Below are 23,424 nucleotides of genomic sequence, written 5' to 3' on the forward strand. Positions count from 1 at the left end.
GACTGCTAGTGATACGAGGCCGTTGCGATCCAGCAGGCGTTCCGTATTACCCTCCTGAACCTACCGATTCCATTTTCTGCTAACAGTCATTGCACCTCGACCAACGCGAGCAGCAATGTCGAGATACGACAAACCGCAATCACGATAGGCTTTATCAAAGTCGGAAACGCGATGGTAGGCATTTCTCCTCCTTACACGAGGCATCACAACAACGTTTCACCAGGCAACGCCGGTCAACTGCTGTTTGTGTGTGAGAAATCGGTTGGAAACTTTCCTCATGTCAGCACGTTGCAGATGTCGCCACCGGCGCCAACCTTGTGTGAATGCTCTGAAATGCTAAGCATTTGCATATCACAGCATCTTCTCGCTGTCGGTTAAATTTTGCGTCAGTGGCACGTCATCTTCGTGGTGTAGCAATTTTAATGCCCAGTAGAGTAAAAAGAAAAAAACAAAAACGTTTTGCATCACCCCTGTTCTCAGAACTCCTGAAGATAGACACTGACTGTGGATATTGTATCACAGATACAGTCCCTTTGACTGTTCAGAGATGTTACTAAACCCGCCCAAAGATGTAAACAACCATACATGAGCAGCGCCTATTAGACGGAGGCCATACGGAGTGGCCGTGTGGTTTGAGGCGTCATGTCACGGACTGTGCGGCCCCTCCCGCAGGAGGTTGGAGTCCTCCCTCGGGCATGTGTGTGTGTTGTTCTTAGCATAGGTTAGTTTAAGTTAGTTTAAGTAGTGCGCAAGTCTAGGGACCGATGACCTAAGCAGTTTGGTCCCTTAGTAATTCACACACATTTGAACATTTTGAACATTAGGCGGACGAGGTCCGACAGCCGATCAGTTCCAGTCTTTCCACCAGGAAGAAGGTGCACAGTTCCTGTTGTCTGTAGTTAAACCATGCCTAGACGGTCAATACCGCGGTTCACTCTTGTCCGCTTTGTTTCTTTGTGCCACGAAGGGCTCTCAACAAGGGAAGCGTCCAGGCGTCTCTGAGTGAACCAAAGCGATGTTGTTCGGACATGGAGGAGATGCAGAGACACAGGAACTGTCGATGACATGCCTCGTTCAGGCCGCCCAAGGGCTACTACTGCTGTAGATGACCGCTATCTACGGATAATGGCTCGGAGGAACGCTGACAGCAACGCCAGCCTGTTGAATAATGAATGCTTTTCGTACAGCCACAGGACATCGTGTTACGACTGTATGATGCGTATGAAGGGTAACTTCACTCCGGACGTCCATGGAAAGGTCCATCTTTGCAACCACGACATCATGCAGCGCGGTACAAATGGGCCCAACAACATGCCGAATGGACCGCTCATGATTGGCATCACGTTCTCTTCACCGACGAGTGTCGCATATGTCTTCAACCAAGACAATCGTCGGAGATGTATTTGGAGGCAACCCCGTCAGGCTGAAGGCCTTAGACACACTGTCCAGCGAGTGCAGCAAGGTGGAGGTTCCCTGATGTTATGGGTGGCATAACGTGGGACCGACGTACGCCGCTGGTGGTCATGGAAGGCTCCGATACGTGAATGCCATCCTCCGACCTATAGTGCAACCATATCGGCAGCGTATTGGTGAGGCATTCGTCTTCATGGACGAATCCTCGAGCCTCCATCGTGCACATCTTGTCAACGACTTCCGTCAAGATAACGACATTGTTCGACTAGAGTGACCAGCATGACCAGACATGAAGCCTACCGAACAGGCCTGGGATAGATTGAAATGGGCTGTTTATAGACGACGTGACCCGCGAAGTACTGTGGGGGATCTACGCCGAATAGCCGTTGAGGCGTGGGACAGTCTGGAGCAACAGTGCCTTGATGAACTTGTGGAAAGTATGCCACAACGAATACAGGCAAGCATCAATGCAAGAGGACGTGCTACTGGATATTAGAGGTACCGGTGTGTACAGCAATCTGGACCACCACCTCTGAAGGTCTCGGTGTATGGTGGTACAACGTACAATGTGTGGTTTTCATGGGCAATAAAAAGGGCGGAAATGATGTTTATGTTGATCTCTGTTCCAATTTTGTGTAGAGCTTCCGGAACTCTCGGAACAGAGGTGATACAAAACTTTTTTGATGTGTGTGTATATTCGGTAAATGCCTTCAGAATGTTAATGTACTGACCGCTGCATATGTACGTTACTGAACGGACTAGCAATCTGCTGAACAGTAACAGTTTTGTTTTCGTGTTGCAGAAAGAGAAGGAATTCGTGTTTGCGGCCTGCAGGACGCCGCTTGTATCGAGCATCACCAGGGTGAGTTTGTATTGTATTTTCTTTCCTCAAAATGACATATTAGTGTCATACTCATGCTTTCAGATTTCTTCTGTTTTACAGCAATTCTTTTCTTTCTAAAAGTCGAACTGACGAAAAAAGTAAATATACCTTTGTTATGTAATCATTTTGAGTTCTCCGCTGTTGCCGTTAATCTAAGTTCGAAGCAAACACTCGAACTATATCGAAACGATAGCTTCAGAAGGTAGGCTCATTGTTCATCAACACCTTAATTTTCAACTAATACCAGTTGTTCCTGATGTAACATAACACAGAATTGCTCAAAATTACTCATCTCTCTTTATATCACCGTTTTTATTTATCCAGTCAATTTGTATTGTGCCAAACCCTTTCCAAGTTTCATACATCCATGATTTATAGATGTGCAGACTGAAGCAACAGATGAAAATTTGTACCAAGGCCTGATTTGAGCTCAGGTCTGCTGCTCACAAGGCAGATGCACTAACCACTAAACTACCCTGGCATAATGGCTCAGCAAAACTACCGTATCATGCCTCCCTACTCAATCCAAATTGCCATTCACTCCTCAACCCATTCGGTATTCCCGGTTAACTCGAACAGTATTGCAGAGGGTCTTCAGCTGCATTGGATTAACACATCAGCATCGAATGAAACGGGGGATCCTGCCTGAAACCCAGGCACAAGTGCTTTAATCATCTGACTCTGCATGTCTTCAGACCTTTTCAAATCTCAATCATTTATGATGTATTTATATGCAGACTTAAGTGACGAACGAAAATTTGTACCAAAGTCAGGATACGAAGTAGCTACCCCTGTGTTTCGGGCAGGATCCCCCATTTCATTCGATGCTGAGGTGCTATTCAAATACAGTTGGATAGCCTTTGCAATGCTGTTTGAGTTTAGGAGGAATACCAAGTGGGCTGAGGGGTGTACAGGAATTTGGACTGAGGAAGGAGGCGTGCTAGGCTAGACTGTACAAGTGTGCACAGCCATTGTGCCAGGGTGGCGTAGTGCTCACCGCATCTGCCTAGTGAGCAGGAGCCTTGGGTTCGAATCCTGGGCCTGGCACAGCTTCTCATTTTTCGCTTCTGTCTGCATGTATACGTCATGGATGTTTTTACTTACATTTACATTATTAGCATACTTGGTGCAATTCAAGTTTTTACACTTAACTCCACTTTTAGAAATTATCCCCAGGATTACTAACATTTATTGAATGTCACGATCATGTCTTGTCCGATTGGTTCCGTTGGAGCTAGCATCCAATGTGGGCTATTTACCTCCTGCTGGAGGTTCAAGTGCTCCCTCGGGCATGGGTGTGTGTGTGTTGTTCTTAGGATAAGTTCGTTTAAGTTCGTTTAAGTAGTGTGTAGGTCTAGGGACAGATGACCTCAGCAGTTTAGTCTCTGAGGAATTCACACACATTTGAACAATTGTAGGCTATTTATATTCGGGGGTGAGACCCTAAAACGCCACAAATGAGGATTCTCTACCCCTCTTGCGAAAATCTTTTATTGTCAGCTTCCACGCCGCTGTCATTTCCATCTTTGACCATACGGAGATTTTGTACTGGGAGAAGTATACGATCGGCTATGGCAGTGGTGCGAATTTGAGAGCGCCATTGCATCACTTTATTGAAGTTCACTTGCTCTTTATGTAAAACATCTTGCCGTACCGATAGTCTGCCGTCAAGTGACATTACCATGTCTAAATAGCTACACTGGTACCTGAACTATCCGCAAAATGTATAGTGATGACCGACATCTTCTGTGCGCTTTACTGACCCCCTACCCCCTCCTTAAATATGGCTGCGAAGTCCAACGAGATGCGATTTTACACTGAGTCCGTGTGCTGCGGTTGCGTGGATGAAATGCTTAGTACCACTCGTTGTTACTTTAAGCCAGTCTGTGTCTTTTGCAGCTTCGCAAGATGAAAGGGAAGCTGTAGCCTCTCATTACGTTTTTCAACCCTCCTTTTGCCTCCTCCGAAGAAAAAGGGAGTGAATTTTTGTCGAACAATACAGATAACATCGTATTTTGTTTGCAGTAGAATCGAATTTTCTTCAGTACTTTGCTTGATCCTCTCAAGTACCTTAGTTTCCACGACTTGGTTTCAGACGTTGTGATGTATTTTTCCAGGAGAGCTGGCGCGCATGCGATTCCACACGTCAGGTGGGGACCGCGTCGGGAACGGTGGGAGAGGCGGGGAGTGGGCGGACCCAACCGCCAGCTGCGTGTGCCTGCCCCAGTGCTCCGACAAGTTCTACTCGGCCACCGCCGAGAAGGTCGCCCTCAGTCCGCAGCTCTTCAACTCGTCCCTCGTCCTGTGAGTCTGCACATACATATGTACGTGAGCCGTGCACGGCTCGTGTTCATGCCATTTATTGTTTGTCATCTTCTACTACGGTACTGCCGCCGCGTTTTCTTATTCTGTTTACTGGCATCACTAACTTCCCGCCTTACTTGCCCGTGAGTGGCAGCAGCAGCGCGTATCGATAGTGCAGTGTCGTACCATGTCTGGAGCGACCGATAGTACACTCCTGGAAATTGAAATAAGAACACGGTGAATTCATTGTCCCAGGAAGGGGAAACTATTGACACATTCCTGGGGTCAGATACATCACATGATCACACTGACAGAACCACAGGCACATAGACACAGGCAACAGAGCATGCACAATGTCGGCACTAGTACAGTGTATATCCACCTTTCGCAGCAATGCAGGCTGCTATTCTCCCATGGAGACGATCGTAGAGATGCTGGATGTAGTCCTGTGGAACGGCTTGCCATGCCATTTCCACCTGGCGCCTCAGTTGGACCAGCGTTCGTGCTGGACGTGCAGACCGCGTGAGACGACGCTTCATCCAGTCCCAAACATGCTCAATGGGGGACAGATCCGGAGATCTTGCTGGCCAGGGTAGTTGACTTACACCTTCTAGAGCACGTTGGGTGGCAAGGGATACATGCGGACGTGCATTGTCCTGTTGGAACAGCAAGTTCCCTTGCCGGTCTAGAAATGGTAGAACGATAGGTTCGATGACGGTTTGGATGTACCGTGCACTATTCAGTGTCCCCTCGACGATCACCAGAGGTGTACTGCCAGTGTAGGAGATCGCTCCCCACACCATGATGCCGGGTGTTGGCCCTGTGTGCCTCGGTCGTATGCAGTCCTGATTGTGGCGCTCACTTGCACGGCGCCAAACACGCATACGACCATCATTGGCACCACGGCAGAAGCGACTCTCATCACTGAAGACGACACGTCTCCATTCGTCCCTCCATTCACGCCTGTCGCGACACCACTGGAGGCGGGCTGCACGATGTTGGGGCGTGAGCGGAAGACGGCCTAATGGTGTGCGGGACCGTAGCCCAGCTTCATGGAGACGTTTGCGAATGGTCCTCGCCGATACCCCAGGAGCAACAGTGTCCCTAATTTGCTGGGAAGTGGAGGTGCGGTCCCCTACGGCACTGCGTAGGATCCTACGGTCTTGGCGTGCATCCGTGCGTCGCTGCGGTCCGGTCCCAGGTCGACGGGCACGTGCACCTTCCGCCGACCACTGGCGACAACATCGATGTACTGTGGAGACCTCACGCCCCACGTGTTGAGCAATTCGGCAGTACGTCCACCCGGCCTCCCGCATGCCCACTATACGCCCTCGCTCAAAGTCCGTCAACTGCACATACGGTTCACGTCCACGCTGTCGCGGCATGCTACCAGTGTTAAAAGACTGCGATGGAGCTCCGTATGCCACGGCAAACTGGCTGACACTGACGGCGGCGGTGCACAAATGCTGCGCAGCTAGCGCCATTCGACGGCCAACACCGCGGTTCCTGGTGTGTCCGCTGTGCCGTGCGTGTGATCATTGCTTGTACAGCCCTCTCGCAGCGTCCGGAGCAAGTATGGTGGGTCTGACACACCGGTGCCAATGTGTTCTTTTTTCCATTTCCAGGAGTGTATTTACGGGCCGTCGTGTGTCTGGAAGTCGGTTGGAGACGGACCAGCAGTGCAGTCGGAACTAGAGATGGGTCGAACGCGTTCATTCCCGCGAACTACTTCATTCATTTCAGTCTTTGCCGTGAAGCGTTCAAATGAAGTAGTTCATTCTTGAAGTACGAAAGCCTGGCGAAGTTGCCCACTTCGCCGCTCAGCCGCGGCTACGCTTGCTTCGCCTCGCTCGTACAATAAAGCTTCGTAATACTTCATCATATTACCAACAGATGGCCGACCTATGCAGTAACGTGCACGCAACGTTTTACGCTCTTACAGCGTCTGAGTTAACTTAAATAGAGCAGGGTCGAAGGAGACAAAGGAAAGATAAACAGAGATGTCTGTCACATATAAAGAAGGTATTACATTTAATCTTGCTCGACATTTTCTCATGAAGCGCCCTAAAGAATGGTCTTTATCTGCCAAATCAAACATTATTTGTTGTATTCATGGACTGAAAACTAGGGCTACCAACGAAATGCAGTCAATTTTATGTTCCTTTTAAAATTTAATCCAAAATAGAATGAGTATGTTTACCACTGACACAAAGTCTATATACCTACGTTAAGTAATTATTCAGAAGTTTTCCTGTAGATTTTATTTTTGTTGAGAATAATAACCCTCCAGATTCAAAACGTAAACTGTCACCTGTAGTCATTGGTACGATTTCAGGTAAAATTCCTCTTTCAGTGTTATTAACAAACCTTTTATTTTCATGTTGGCTGTGCATGCTCAAACAGCCAGCCTCTTCGTTTGTATCTTTAATATTCATTTGTCTCCAAGAGCTGCCAACGGTAGGCTACCCGTATACGCGAAGTTTAACTGAACAAATAGTCACTGGTAATGATGTCAGCACTGCAGGAAGCAGCTGACGCTGCATTCCCCTCGCCCCTCACCTCCCCAACCCATTCGTAAACCTATCGGTCCCCACAAACACCACGCGATTCATCGACAGGCAGTAGAGGGAGGACTGAAGTGAAGGGAGCATGAGTGACGTAGCGACGATGTTGTGGGTGAGGGAGAGGGGAAGAGAGTGAGTGAACTAGAAAAAAGTGTGGAGTGTGCTATCTGTGAAGAGTTTGAAGTACCAGTTCATTGAAATTGAGTTGTTAGTTCACACTTCACTGGAGTGAAGCGTTCATTTGAACGACTCATTCACGAGCTCCCCATCACTAGTCGGAACGAAGCAGCACGGAAGTTCAGTCGGGCACGTAGCAGCAGTCGGGCACCGAGTTGGCAGTCAGTGGCAGGCGGTTCCGCACGGTGCAAGACGCAGACGGAAGGCCGTTGGTCGGTCGGTCGCCCGGTCGTCGGATGGCAACATGTGGACTGCTGAGCCTGACACCAGTGTCAGTCGGGGAAGGGTTCGCAGTTGGCAACCAGCAACAGTCGGGTCCCTATGGTGTTATAGTTCAATTCTTTTATCTTGGCGGTTCGCGCAAGTCCGCCCAGACGCGGGAGATTGCTGCGTTGCCAGTTGTACGCGCCAAGAGAAGCAGCGACATAGTATAGTTCGCAAACTCACGTTTCGGGGGGAGCGCGCAGTTTACGAAGTAAAGTCACCCTTTCGCCGCTACAGAGACGTGCTCCCCATATTCCGCGATGTGGGCGATTTTGTCATAATTGCACTACTCGCCTGTGCAGACACATGATGTTTTGACTGCTTTGACACACTTTATCATTCGATTTTACAAAAAGTATTTGGCCCAAAAATTTGATTTTTACACATCTTCTTGACTGATACCTTCCCCCCCATAAATGACTTTATTTTGCTTCGATGTTCAACGCAGTTATTGAGCAACATTAGATGTAGTAAACCATTGCACGAAATTTTGAATAGTTTGCAGAGGTAAAAGTCCATACCGTATACTTTCTGTATGGTCGATTTTAGCTACTACTAGAAATTTCAAAAAATGATATTCAAACGAATGAAATTCATCAAGTAAGACACTTCGATATTGTTTCTAGATATAGAAAATATTAAGCAGCGATCAAGGTTTGAACTCAGAACCTTTCGCTTACCAGCCATACACTTTAACCTTTACGCTAACGCAGCTCGTCATTCAATATGTCTCCTGGAGGACTTTAAAATATCACGCAAAATACCGACAAACACTGTTAGTATGATTATGAATTACTCACGTTTCGTCGAAGTATAAACAATTACCACTCTTCTTTATTACGAAAGAGCGGTTAGTGAGAATGATACAAACAACTTTCCTTGCTATCGCCTGAATTAGGAGGCTTATTGCTTGTTTGGTTTAATTAATTAATAGAATATGAAGCAATTGGTATAAAGAATGATTTTTCCGAACTTTATATAAAAGGAAGTCTGATACCAAGACATTGCTTTTGTTCAATTACTTTATTTATGACTGAACGTTTCTAAAACTGAATACACTCCAGAATGAGATTTTTACTCTGCAGCGGAGTGTGCGCTGATATGAAACTTCCTGGCAGATTAAAACTGTATGCCCAACCGAGACTCGAACTCGGGACCTTTGCCTTTGGCGGGCAAGTGCTCTACCACCTGAGCTACCGAAGCACTACTCACGCCCGCTACTCACAGCTTTACTTCTGTCAGTATCCGTCTCCTACCTTCCAAACTTTACAGAAGCTCTCCTGCAAAACTTGCAGAACTAGCACTCCTGAAAGAAAGGATATTGCGGAGACTTGGCTTAGCCACAGCCATGTCCCCGTAGTATCCTTTATTTCAGGAGTGCTAGTTCTGCAAGTTTCGCAGGAGAGCTTCTGTAAAGTTTGGAAGGTAGGAGACGGATACTGGCAGAAGTAAAGCTGTGAGTAGCGGTCGTGAGTCGTGCTTCGGTAGCTCAGATGGTAGAGCACTTACCCGCCAAAGGCAAAGGTCCCGAGTTCGAGTCTCGGTCGGGCACAAAGTTTTAATCTCCCAGGAAGTTTCTGAATACACTCGTCTGTGTTCTGCACTGCAGTCGAGCTCTGGCAACGTCGTTCTCTGTTCATTGGCTGACTGTGTTTTGTGACGTCAGATGCGCAGAACGTACCTAAACTCAGCCGCCACCATAAATGACGCGCACTTTAGTATTCGCTGGGACCGTTGTCGGCGAAGGTGGGCTGCCGTTGGCCGTTTGCTCGGCCGGTCGTTTCAGTCGACGACGTCTTGGATCCTCGGGAGGAGTTGGGATGTGGTTGGACCTCGCTGGTTCGTTGGAACAGCATCGACGCAGTCTCCACAGCGCGAAGCCAGGCCGGGGCTTTTGGCGGCGGGCACGCGCTGTTGCATTGGAAGGCGCTAGCTGTGTGAGCGACTTTCATTTTCTTCGAAAGCAGGATCCTCAACTTGAGTATTTAGTTACCTGTTCTTAAAACTTCACTGTTAAGATTTGTTCGTTATATGTGGATTGTTGTTTTCTCAGCCGATGACCGGTGTGATAACAAGTCGTGTGATTTGTTGCCAAGAATCTGCAGCCTCCAGTAGTGACTTGACAGTTGTGACTTGTGTTTTTGGCATTCATATAAACTTGGCTTCAGTGGTGTTTGATGCCTTGATCTTGATGAGGCCGGGTTTCAAGTTATTGGCATCTTGGCTTACTCTGCATTGGCTGATATTTTCAATTATCTGGGGCAGTTGGATCTGGCCATTGGAAATCGCTCAGATTGTCGGTCGGTTGTGAACCTTCCCTAGGTCGTGTTGCTTCCCGAATAAGAGGTTGTCGGTCTGGCTGCCTGTCTCACCTAAGCGTGCGTTAGTGTTACTACCCAGGCCGACCCTTGGAACCTTCTGAGCGCCCTTCCTTCTGTTTTACATAGTGATTTCCTTTTATTTTTAAGTACTGTGTGTGGTCTTCAGCAGATGTTTAGCTTATTTAAATTGCAAGGCTGTTCTTTTAGGCCTTAAGCCGTAAAATTGTTTTCTGCATGGTGTGTGTGGCCTTCAGTCGAGTTTTAATCTCTCTGAAACTAAAAATTCAAAATCTTGATCCTGGCGTTAAGTCATAACATTGTTATTCATTAGTATGAGCCGAGTTTTACATGAAATATTTTAAGCTAAGGCCCTCAGCCTTTTTAAAATTGAAAGCTCTTCTTCCTAGGCTTTAACCCGTTAAGTTGTTTTGCTGATATGTGGCCTTCAGCTGAGTTTTCAGATTATTTGGAATTAACATTGAAAATCTTTGTTTTGGCCTTAAACCGTATCACTGTTCTTGCTTAATGTGTTCTATGGGAGAGATTTAAACTAAGGCCTTCAGCCTATTTTTATTGAAGTAAAATAAGTCAAATTTACAAAAGAACTACTGTACCTCAATTCCTTGCTCAGACCTTGGGCCTTGGATTTTCGTATCTGGCCTTCAGCCGATTTAAATTAAATCTGAGGAGCTCTTACGTTAAAAAAATGGTTCAAATGGCTCTGAGCACTATGGGACTTAACTTCTGAGGTCATCAGTCCCCTAGAACTTAGAACTACTTAAACCTAACTAACCTAAGGACATCACACACATCCATGCCCGAGGCAGGATTCGAACCTGAAACTGTAGCGGTCACGCGGTTCCAAACTGAAGCGCTTAGAACCGCACGGCCACACCGGCCGGCTCTTACGTTAAAACCTTGAGAGTTTTTTTAATTCTTGCTTATGTTATTGTGTGTTTCAACTAATAAAATTTATATGTTGAGTGTAACTCGCAGCAACTTATTTTGGCCCCTTTGCACACCCGCTCTGTCCTGCTAGATCAGGGATTTCAATAATTGTATGATTTTTATACATACACTGCAGGAAAAAATTAATACTCCCTTTCAGAGGTTTCTAATTTACTCTAAATTTATTGTTGCAACAGTGCGTATGGAGTTCATGAAATGCTTACGGTTACAAATCGACAGCACAAGCTGTTGTGAGGTACCAGGTACCGACCCATCTGCAGCATCCATATTATTACGTGGTGTAACCTCCACGGGCGGCAGTGCAGGTGCTGACTCTGGGATCCAGTCGATCGTACAGATGGTCAATACTGTCCTAGGATACGTTATGCCACGCCTGCTCTAACTGACCACGTTGTTCTGTAAGAGTTGTTAATTGAAGTCTCGCACGAGTCACTTCTTGTCCCAATATACTGGGTGATCAAAAATACAGTATAAATTTGAAAACTGAATAAATCACGGAATAATGTAGATATGGAGGTACAAATTGACACACATGCTTGGAATGATATAGGGTTTTATTAGAACTAAAAAAAAATACAAAACTTCAAAAAATGTCCCACAGACATCTGATCAGAATAGCAATAATTAGCATAACAAAGTAAGACAAAGCAAAGATGTTCTTTACACGAAATGCTCAATATGTCCACCATCATTCCTCAACAATAGCTGTAGTCGAGGAATAATGATGTGAACAGCACTGTAAAGCATTTCTGGAGTTATGGTGAGGCACTGGCGTCGGATGTTGTCTTTCAGCATCCCTAGAGATGTCGGTCGATCGCGATACACTTGCGATTTCAGATAACCCCAAAGCCAATAATCTCACGGACTCAGGTCTGAGGACCTGGGAGGCGATGCAAGACGAAAGTGGCGGCTGAGCACACGATCATCACCAAGAGATCTTTCACGCCTCTAGCAATATTTTTTGTTTTGTTTCTATTAAAACCCCATGTCATTCCAAACATGTGTGTGAATTTTCACCTCTCTATCATTGTGGTTCATGGTGTGGGTTCCTGTAGTCATGTCCTAGTTCATGAACCACGGACAACGTATGAGTGACCAAGTAAGTGGTCCCGACAGTCGGGAAACCAGTTACTTTGGAATAAGGCAGGGCATCTCAGACATATTCTGAGTCGTGGTCACCTTTGTGCTCATACGGCAAAGACTACCAAATCCACCGGTTAGTCCCTTAACCGTTAGGGGTAATACCCAATGGGACTCATGGCAAGTAAGGCTAGCAACTTGCTTCCCTGGTACTTTAAATATGATGCTGGCAACAATCAGAGCAAAATGCCTCGGACCTTTGGAGGTGACGGAGTCCCACCTCTAACTGACAAATCAGGGACTCCTAAGATACGACTTGGCAAACAAATGGTAATGAGATGGGGAGCTATTAATATCAATGGGGGCTACTCTGGGAAGAAGGTAGAACTGGCAGAGGCTGCAAGTAAGATGGGGCTGGACGTTTTAGCTGTTAGTGACATTCAGGTAAGGGGTGAGAAAGAAGAGGAAGTGGGAGAATACAAGGTCTACCTGTCAGGAGTCAAAGCAGGAATAGCACAATGGGGTGTAGGGCTTTACATCAGGAAAGAAATGGAACCCAGCGTAGTTGCAATAAGATATGTAAACGAACGACTGATGTGGATAGATTTGACAGTGTATAGCAAGAAAATTAGGATTGTGTCAGTATATTCGCATTGTGAAGGGACAGATCAAGATAAGATGGATAGTTTTTATGAGGCACTCAGTGATGTAGTTGTCAGAGTAAAGGACAAGGACAGTGTTCTGCTCATGGGTGATTTTAACGCCAGGATTGGAAATCGAACAGAAGGGTATGAAAAAGTTATAGGTAAATTTGGAGGGGATATGGAGGCCAACAGGAATGGGAAACAACTCTTGGATTTATGTGCCATAATGGGCTTAGTAATCACAAACTCCTTTTTTAAACATAATAACATTCACCAGTATACTTGGGAAGGCAGGGGAACCAGATCTGTCATTGACTATATAATAACAGATCAGGAATTCAGGAAGGCTGTGAGGGACACACGTGTATTCGGGGGATTCTTTGATGACACTGATCATTATTTAATCTGCAGTGAAATTGGGATTGTGAGGCCGAAAGTGCATGTGGTCAGGTCCATATGTAGGAGGATAAGAGTGGAGGAACTTGAGGATAAGGAAATCAGGCACAAGTACATAACAGCGATCTCAGAAAGGTACCAGGTAGTTGAATGTAGTCAATTACAGTCATTGGAAAAGGAATTGACAAGGTACAGGGACACAGTACTAGAAGTGGTTAAAGAATATCTTGGAACAGTAGTGTGTAAAAGCAGGAAGAAGCGAACAGCTTGGTGGAATGACACAGTCAAGGCAGCCTGTAAAAGGAAAAAGAAGGCGTATCAAAAGTGGCTACATACTAGAACTCAAGTAGACAGAGAAAGTTATGTTGAAGAAAGAAACAAAGCCAAACAGATAATTGCAGCATCCAAGAATAAATCTTGGGAAGACTTTGGAAACAGGTTGGAGACTATGGGTCAAGTTGCTGGAAAACCATTCTGGAGTGTAATTAGCAGTGTTCGAAAGGGAGGTAAGAAGGAAATGACAAGTATTTTGGACAGGTCAGGAAAACTGCTGGTGAATCCTGTGGATGCCTTGGGCAGATGGAGGGAATATTTTGAAGAGTTGCTCAATGTAGGTGAAAATACAATCAGTAATGTTACAGATTTCGAGGTAGAATGGGATAGGAATGATGACGGAAATAGGATCACATTTGAGGAAGAGGAGAAAATGGTCAGTAGATTGCAGTGCAATAAAGCAGCTGAGGTAGATAAAATTAAGTCGGAACTCATCAAATACAGTGGAATGTCAGGTCTTAAATGGCTACACAGGATAATTTAAATGGCCTGGGAGTCGGGACAGGTTCCATCAGACTGGACAAAAGCAGTAATCACACCAATCTTTAAACATAGAAACAGAAAAGATTGTAACAACTACAGAGGTATCTCTTTAATCAGCGTTGTGGGTAAAATCTTCTCAGGTATTATTGAAAGGAAAGTGCGAGTATTAGTTGAGGACCAATTGGATGAAAATAAGTGTGGGTTTAGGCCTCTTAGAGGTTGTCAGGACCACATCTTTAGCTTACGGCAAATAATGGAGAAGTGTTGTAAGTGGAACAGAGAATAGTATCTATGCTTTATAGATCTAGAAAAGGCATATGACTGGGTTCCTAGGAGGACGTTATTGTCTGTCCTACGAGATTATGGAATAGGAGGCAAACTTTTGCAAGCAATTAAAGGTCTTTACATGGATACTCAGGCAACAGTTAGAGTTGACGGTAAATTGAGTTCATGGTTCAGAGTAGTTTCAGGGGTAAGACAAGGCTGCAACCTGTCGCCACTGTTGTTCATATTATTTATGGATCATATGTTGAAAACAATAGACTGGCTGGGTGAGATTAAAATATGTGAACACAAAATAAGCAGTCTTGCATATGCGGATGACTTAGTTGTGATGACAGATTCGATTGAAAGTTTGCAAAGTAATATTTCAGAGCTAGATCAGAAATGTAAGTACTATGGTATGAAGAAGATTAGCATCTCCAAAACGAAAGTAATGTCAACGGGAAAGAAATATAAACGGATTGAGTGCCAAATAGGAGGAACAAAGTTAGAACAGGTGGACGGTTTCAAGTACTTAGGATGTATATTCTCACAGGATGGCAACATAGTGAAAGAACTGGAAGCGAGGTGTAGCAAAGCTAATGCAGTGAGCGCTCAGCTACGATCTACTCTCTTCTGCTAGAAGGAAGTCAGTACCAAGACTAAGCTATCTGTGCACAGTTCAATCTTTCGACCAACTTTGCTGTATGGGAGCGAAAGCTGGGTGGATTCAGGTTACCTTATCAACAAGGTTGAGGTTATGGATATGAAAGTAGCTAGGATGATTGCAGGTACTAGTAGATGGGAACAATGGCAGGAGGGTGTCTACAATGGGGAAATCAAAGAAAAAACTGGGAATGAACTCTATAGATGTAGCAGTCAGGGCGAACAGGCTTAGATGGTGGGGTCATGTTACACGCATGGGAGAAGCAAGGTTACCCAAGAGACTCATGGGTTCAGCAGTAGAGGGTAGGAGGAGTGGGGGCAGACCAAGGAGAAGGTACCTGGATTCGGTTAAGAATGATTTTGAAGTAATAGGTTTAACATCAGAAGAGGCACCAATGTTAGCACTGAATAGGGGATCGTGGAGGAATTTTATAAGGGGGCTATGCTCCAGACTGAACGCTGAAAGGCATAATCAGTCTTAAATGATGATGATGATGATGATGATCTACATTATTCCGTGGTTTATTAAGTTTTCAAATTTATACTGACTTTTTGATCACCCGGTATCTCACACATGTTCGACTGGAGACAAGTCCGGAGGTCGAGATGGTCATGGAAACATCTGACGCCTTCAGAGGACCTTGAGTTTCAGTAGCATTGTGTGAGCGAGCATCATGCTGTTGCAATATCTCACAATCTTCCTGTTCCAAGAACGGCAAACGAACGATTCTAACAACGTTCGAGGGCTCGTTAGCGACTCTCCAGATGCAGCAAGGGTGAACAAGAGTTATAACTTTTCGCACTGTAGACCGTAAGGCATGGGGTGGGCCAGTGTGTTGGAGGAAAGCATTCTACGAGACAGCGCTCATCAGGCCTAGGTCGTGCACGCAAGCGAACATCACTTGTGTGCAGGCAGAATCTGCTTTCATCGCTGACGACCACGGCGCGCCATTCCATGTTCTATGTGATCCTCTGGTGGCACTTGTCGATCCGAACCGTGCACGTCGATGGTGTGGCGTGAGTGGAAGATAGGCTAGAGTTGTGCTTGCCCGTAGTCCCACTGCTAATAATAGAATCACAACAGTTCGTGTTTACACGTCTCGGCACACAAGCTCTCTTATCTGTGCTGTGGTAGCTGTACGATCTGCACTGCTGCCCTTACTATACGATGATCCTGGCAGACGTCTGTGCTGCGTGGACTCTACCTCGTCTACGGCAGAACGTCCACGTGACCGTTGATACCAGCACATCCAACTTGTGTGGCAATTCACCGAAAGGACCGTCCCGCCACTAGGAGGGCCACAATTTGATCCCTTCCAAACTAGCTCAGTTGGCTTAGCAAGCACGAGTGCATATCCGTGGCACAGTCGCCTGCCCTCTTCACACATTTGCAACACAGTCTTCTGGCATTCCCTACTAAATGGTACACAATGATGTCACATTGTTAGCTATGCCACTACGACATCTGTTGGCGGACGACGTTGAAACGCCGGCCAATGTGGCCCAGCGGTTCTAGGCGCTACAGTCTGGAACAGCGCGACCGCTACGGTCGCAGGTTCGAATCCTGCCTCGGGCATGCGTGTGTGTGATGTCCTTAGGTTACTTAGGTTTAAGTAGTTCTAACTTCTAGGGGACTGATGACCTCAGAAGTTAAGTCCCATAGTGCTCAGAGCCATTGGAACAATTTTTTTGACTTTGAAACCATTACAGTAAATTTACTATCCCCCAGGTGGCACATGCCGTCATCGGATCAAAACTAATATCATCTTTCTAGGTGTGCCAATTTTTTTTCTGGTGTGTATTTGACGGACAAAATTTACCGTGTTTCTAGTAATTTCAGATAGAAGAATGAGAGGTCCTTTCGAAGGTAGCCACCACTTCTAGTCACTTTACGGATACCGTTCTCGCTTTGATGCGTCAGAGAACTATCGGGATCTTTTCGATTGTTAGTTTCCTACCCTTCCAGTGCTCATCATTTTATTGCGATGCTCACTTTTTCTTTTTTCCGACCTCGTTCCTTGTTTCATGTTTTAAGACTCCTTTTTGTTGATTTCCTTTTCTTCTTGGATGAACACTAGAAATGGGAAACGCTGAAAGTGCCAAAATTCGATATTTTCGTCTTTTTTTCTTCTAAACCCCTGAATGTGTCACGGCCAGAGAAGCATTCACGTTCTTCAAAGTACCCCCACTGCATTTAGTAGTGTTAAGTTCATTTGTTCGTGACGTGAGGAACGCCGATTGTGTCGAGGGTTTCTGACCGCGGTGGTAAACATGTTGTAACGTGTTTCTCGCAAGCTTTCCTATGAGCAACAAGCAGTAGTTCATTAACTTCATTCCAGTTATCTTTTACTTGTATCTTTTGCGTCCAGTTCTTTTGATGGAAAAGAAAGGCAAGATTAGGAACATAGAGAAGCATAATGAGCAAAGCAACCAACGAAGCCGCATGTAAGAAAGAAATGGCAGTTTTTTTCTCAGACAGAACCACGATAAAATTATGTAAGTTCAAACTGTTAAAAGTTTATCTACATACTGGACAGCGTAACGAAATAAAATTTCGTGTGATTTTGGGTTCAAAGTGAATGATCTTCCCGCACTAGGAAATATTCCTCGTTTTCCATTAACCAAGAAATTAATTACTGAAAAAAGAAATGCCTATTAACCACGGTCGATTTTTTTGATGTGAAATGACAGGGAATTATATTTTTTGTTCTGCCAGTGCTCTGTACACTTTATCGTTGGTCAGAAAATAAATGAGGTGATGCTGTGCGCATTCAGCGATTCCTTGGAAGGGAAGCATGGCAATTACATCTTTACCTAACTTCCGATTCTTATATTTTTTAATTATAAACGGATTACACTTTTCTGACACATTTTCTGTCAGACGTTACAAATGATGTGAACTGTCAGAGCCGCGCGGGATTAGCCGAGCGGTCTAAGGGCTGCAGTCATGGACTGTGCGGCTGGCCCCGTCGGAGGTTCGAGTCCTCCCTCGGGCATGGGTGTGTGTCTTCGTCCTTCGGATAATTTAGGTTAAGTAGTGTGTAAGCTTAGGGACTGATGACCTTAGCAGTTAAGTCCCATAAGATTTCACACTCATTTGAACATTTTTTTTGAACTGTCGTAGTTTTCATTCCTTATAATAAATATGTCTGTGGTGTGACTCTGTCATGGGTTTTTCCTGTTTTCTTACATCTGGGCAGTTATTTCTATGAAACAATTTGTTCTTGATCTGTTCGTTGATGTTTTTCCTACTTTAGGCTACTCATCTTGAGGTCACAGGTCTCGTATCCGTTTCTGTTTAAAAATTTGTTTTTGGGCTGGACCCGCCTTGAGCAAAACACAATTTTCTCTTTTTCTGCCCAGACAAATTTTGGTGATGTAACTGCATTATCAGCGGGATTTTACTTCCTTTCTGTTAAACAACATTGAAAATGCTTTTACTACCCGTACAAATACACTCCTGGAAATTGAAATAAGAACACCGTGAATTCATTGTCCCAGGAAGGGGAAACTTTATTGACACATTCCTGGGGTCAGATACATCACATGATCACACTGAAAGAACCACAGGCACATAGACACAGGCAACAGAGCATGCACAATGTCGGCACTAGTACAGTGTATATCCACCTTTCACAGCAATGCAGGCTGCTATTCTCCCATGAAGACGATCGTAGAGATGCTGGATGTAGTCCTGTGGAACGGCTTGCCATGCCATTTCCACCTGGCGCCTCAGTTGGACCAGCGTTCGTGCTGGACGTGCAGACCGCGTTAGACGACGCTTCATCCAGTCCCAAACATGCTCAATGGGGGACAGATCCGGAGATCTTGCTGGCCAGGGTAGTTGACTTACACCTTCTAGAGCACGTTGGGTGGCACGGGATACATGCGGACGTGCATTGTCCTGTTGGAACAGCAAGTTCCCTTGCCGGTCTAGGAATGGTAGAACGATGGGTTCGATGACGGTTTGGATGTACCGTGCACTATTCAGTGTCCCCTCGACGATCACCAGAGGTGTACGGCCAGTGTAGGAGATCGCTCCCCACACCATGATGCCGGGTGTTGGCCCTGTGTGCCTCAATCGTATGCAGTCCTGATTGTGGCGCTCACCTGCGCGGCGCCAAACACGCATACGACCATCATTGGCACCAAGGCAGAAGCGACTCTCATCGCTGAAGACGACACGTCTCCATTCGTCCCTCCATTCACGCCTGTCGCGACACCACTGGAGGCGGGCTGCACGATGTTGGGGCGTGAGCGGAAGACGGCCTAACGGTGTGCGGGACCGTAGCCCAGCTTCATGGAGACGGTTGCGAATGGTCCTCGCCGATACCCCAGGAGCAACAGTGTCCCTAATTTGCCGGGAAGTGGCGGTGCGGTCCCCTACGGCACTGCGTAGGATCCTACGGTCTTGGCGTGCATCCGTGCGTCGCTGCGGTCCGGTCCCAGGTCGACGGGCACGTGCACCTTCGGCCGACCACTGGCGACAACATCGATCTACTGTGGAGACCTCACGCCCCACGTGTTGAGCAATTCGGCGGTACGTCCATCCGGCCTCCCGCATGCCCACTATATGCCCTCGCTCAAAGTCCGTCAACTGCACATACGGTTCACGTCCACGCTGTCGCGGCAAGCTACTAGTGTTAAAGACTGCGATGGAGCTCCGTATGCCACGGCAAACTGGCTGACACTGACGGCGGCGGTGCACAAATGCTGTGCAACTAGCGCCATTCGACGGCCAACACCGCGGTTGCTGGTGTGTCCGCTGTGCCGTGCGTGTGATCATTGCTTGTACAGCCCTCTCGCAGTGTCCGGAGCAAGTATGGTGGGTCTGACACACCGGTGTCAATTTGTTCTTTTTTCCATTTCCATGAGTGTATAACCTACATTTTTTATGCGAGTATTCATAACTTATAAAACAAACAAGACTTTCTGTATATATCTGGCTAGCACATGCTGTGGTTATTGGGGTGTTTTGTGTTTTCAATTTACAGCTGTTTTCCTTTCACAATTTGTCATCTGCAGCCATATGCAACATAATGTGCAGAAGTTATTTACAAAGAAAATTTACGACTAGAGATGTAATGATAGGCCTTATATATGAATTAGTTCTGTTTGGTAGACTGTATGTACTATGTGTGTGGCTATTTTTGTGTCTGTATATGGAATATAGCCCGCCCGGTTGGCCGTGCGGTCTAACGCACGGCTTTCTGGGCGCGAAGGAGCGCCGGTCCCCGGCACGAATCCGCCCGGCGGATTTGTGTCGAGGTCCGGTGAGCTGGCCAGTCTGTGGATGGTTTTTAGGCGGTTTTCCATCTGCCTCGGCCAATACGAGCTGGTTCCCCTTATTCCGCCTCAGCTACACTATGTCGGCGATTGCTGCGCAAACAAGTTCTCCACGTACGCGTACACCACCATTACTCTACCACGCAAACATAGGGGATAAACTCCTCTGGTGTGAGACGTTCCCTGGGCGGGTTCACCGGTGGCCGAACCGCACAATAACCCTGGGTTCGTTATGGGGCGGCGGAGGGGTGAAGTGGACTGCGGTAGTCGTCGTAGGGTTGTGGACCACTGCGGCTGCGGCGGGGACGGAGCCTCTCCGTCGTTTCTAGGTCCCCGGTTAACATAACATAACATATGCAATATATTTCACTTACTTTTTGCTAACGTATTTTTGTAAACAGTGACAGTGAAAGTAAAAATTGTAATTTATCTCAGTGAAGGTAAAGAAATTACAAAAATTAATTCTTAGAAGAACGGTTATCCAGGTATTCCAAGGTACAACATAGTCACGTGCATAGAAAGAGGTATTCTGTTCATGTTTAAAGATGTTGCACTGGAGATAATCGTGTCAGTACCGCATTTAATTGTTTACGTGTTACATTATTACTCTACTACACACGATTAATCAGTAAGTGAAATCAAATTAAGTGGAAGTATTATCAAAAGCCAGTTACAAGTAAAAAAAAGTTTTAAAATAGATGTTGTTGTGAACTAAACCAGAAATTTCCATTTTCAAGAGAGGGACGTTTTTAACACATTAAACTGCTCAGGTCATTTGAAAATGCTACTTGTTCCACGGTAGAATACATTTCGTTTCGAGATGCAAGTCGTGCATGACTGACGAAGTATGACTTAACTGTCCACACGTTATGTAACTAGTCCTGAAAATATGCAGAATGTTACTCAGCACTAAAACTCTGTAACTGAAGAATTAAAAGCGCCCTGCAAATACATTTAATATATTACAGAGCACTAGAACATATAAGATTCGTAATGTTTGCAAACGCAGGCTGATGTCTCACAAGAATAAAAATAGTAGAAAATGCTGCAAACTGCTTATGGCACCGACCAGGAAACATCATGTGTTCCTAGGTACAGTGTCTTCGAGGCACAATACTCTCCCTAATGTGAATGTTAGTAGTTATACAACAGTGTCTTGAGTATTCCCGGAGTTGTTTCCCGTATGAAGATTTCTCTCCGTTAAGAAAAACGTGCTGAGACCTCTTAAAGCCAATCACAAAATTCATCTGTTGTACCGTACGCTCATATTTCTTTCATTATTCGGCCGCTCGGAACTGAACGCCTTCCATCAGTCAAGGAAGACGGCATCAAACTGGGCGCCTTTACCTGTTGCTTTCTGTATCTCGTGGACGAACAGATGGAGCTGGGTTTCACTCGATAGTCGTTTCCGGAATTCTTGTTGATTTCTACGCAGGAGATTTTCAATCGTCAGAAACATCACATAACACTCGAGCATAAGGCTTGTTCTAAAATTCCACAACAAAATGACGCCTGTGACAGGAGTCTGTAGATTTCTGCGTCTGTTCGACGGTATTGCTCCGTGCACTTTGTCAGTGAGTAGAAGCGTTTCGTTCTCCCAACAACCGAGGACCTACATCAGGCTGTTGCTAGAATACGAGCACGTTGTTTCGCAAACCCTATGGAGAATCGCATCGAAATCCTATCAGTTCCTGTCCTCTCTACCATGCCAAGCGATTTCAGCTGCTATTTTCTCACGCAGTCACTTATTTCGACATCTGTCATTTTGACGTTCGTGCGACGACTGAAAAGTGAAACCGCTGTACTCTCTTTCCCGGTGAAATGATATTTTTTTAAAAAAATAAGTTTGTTTATAAATAACTCATCTGCTACCAGTCACGATTTTATATTTTTTATTTTTCTCACGACGCGTTTCGGGAAACGATTCCCATTTTCAAGTGCGTTTTTTGTGTTTGTTATGTCATTCCTTTGTGATGTTGTCGACGTGTGAGACAGGAATGCCATAAGAAACACAAAAGACGCACTTGAAAATAGGAATCATTTCCCGAAACGCTTCGTGAGAAAAATAAAAAAAAGTCATGACTGGTAGCAGATAAGTTATTTATAAAGAAACCTATTATTTTCACAGTCGCAGGCTTACAGAACCATTTATAATGGATCAAATCAGATTTTGGAAAAAAGGAATTTAGTACTTCGGGCTTCACTCTATTAGCCTCTGTCTCGATGCCGTCATGGTCACGGAGAAGTTGGAAAGATCGCTTGTTTAGTGATTTAACGTTGACCAAAATCAGTTACGATTTTCGGACAAGTCAACAGACAGAATTTTGTGACTACGAAGGCTTTCCCGGCGTAATAATTGATAATATTCTTTTCGGGTATGCAGCCGGATCATAACGTCTTCAAGACACAATATTTCCGCGGTCCAACTGGCCGCCATCTTCGGGTGAGAGTGCTGGTGCACGATCTCGCCGGAACTGACTTCCCAGCGCAAGCGGCGGCCCCTATATAGGCCGCAGAAGACCCACAACGCGTGCGCGAGAAGGTGCCGTAACCGCCCTCTAGCGCAGTAGACATACCCCGCCGCCAGTGATGGAAAGAGGCGAAATCGAGATATCGCTGACAGCGTCCTTAAAACCAACCTGTTTTTGGAGGTACGTTGACGATACGTTTATGGTGTGGCCTCATGGGAGAGAAGCTCTGGACCGCCTCTTAGATCATTTCAATTCCCTGCATCCTAGCATCAAATTTACAATGGAGGTGGAAAATGATGGAAAGCTTCCGTTTCTGGATGTTCTGGTGTACAGAAAGGATGATGGGACACTGGGACACAGCGTTTATCGAAAGCCTACGCACACGGACCGTTACTTACATGCTTCCAGCTGTCATCCATCGTTCCAGCGTACGGGGGTCCTGCGGACGTTGGCGAGAAGAGCTTATGCCATTTCAGATGGAGAAAGCTTGACACAGGAATTGGACCATCTTAAGATTGTGTTCAAGCAGAATGGCTTTACAGATAAACAGATCCGTCGTGCTTTCCAGTTTGGACCTTCGCCTGAACCACCAGAAGATACCTGCAAATCGGTAGCTTTTCTGCCTTTTGCTGGGAGCATTTCCTCGAAGATAGGAAGGATTCTGAAAAGATATCACATCAAAAGTATTTTTCGTCCACCAGCCAAGATTAGAGCGCTCCTTGGCTCTGTTAAGGATGACTTGGGTTTGAGGAAGCCCGGTGTTTACAAGATCCCTTGCCACTGTGGAAAGACTTATATTGGTCAGACAATCCTTACCATTCAGGAGCGATGTGTTGAGCATCAGCGGCACACAAGGCTGCTTCAACCTGAGAAGTCTGCAGTGGCGGAACACTGTCTCACCGAGGGACA

The 23,424-nt window shown here is 45.9% G+C and overlaps 1 protein-coding gene across 1 annotated transcript in view; it reads left to right on the forward strand.

The window, feature by feature from the left end:
• LOC126278913 (pickpocket protein 28-like) overlaps positions 1 to 23,424 on the forward strand; it is a 95,321-nt gene that overhangs the window by 52,885 nt on the left and 19,012 nt on the right. Inside the window, exons 8-9 of the mRNA XM_049979187.1 lie at positions 2,216 to 2,275; positions 4,414 to 4,600. Of these exons, the coding sequence (XP_049835144.1) occupies positions 2,216 to 2,275; positions 4,414 to 4,600 (247 nt within the window). The remainder of the gene's footprint in view (positions 1 to 2,215; positions 2,276 to 4,413; positions 4,601 to 23,424) is intronic.

This window comes from Schistocerca gregaria, chromosome 6 (genome assembly GCF_023897955.1).
Source record: "Schistocerca gregaria isolate iqSchGreg1 chromosome 6, iqSchGreg1.2, whole genome shotgun sequence".
In the NCBI taxonomy this organism is placed as follows: domain Eukaryota; kingdom Metazoa; phylum Arthropoda; class Insecta; order Orthoptera; family Acrididae; genus Schistocerca; species Schistocerca gregaria.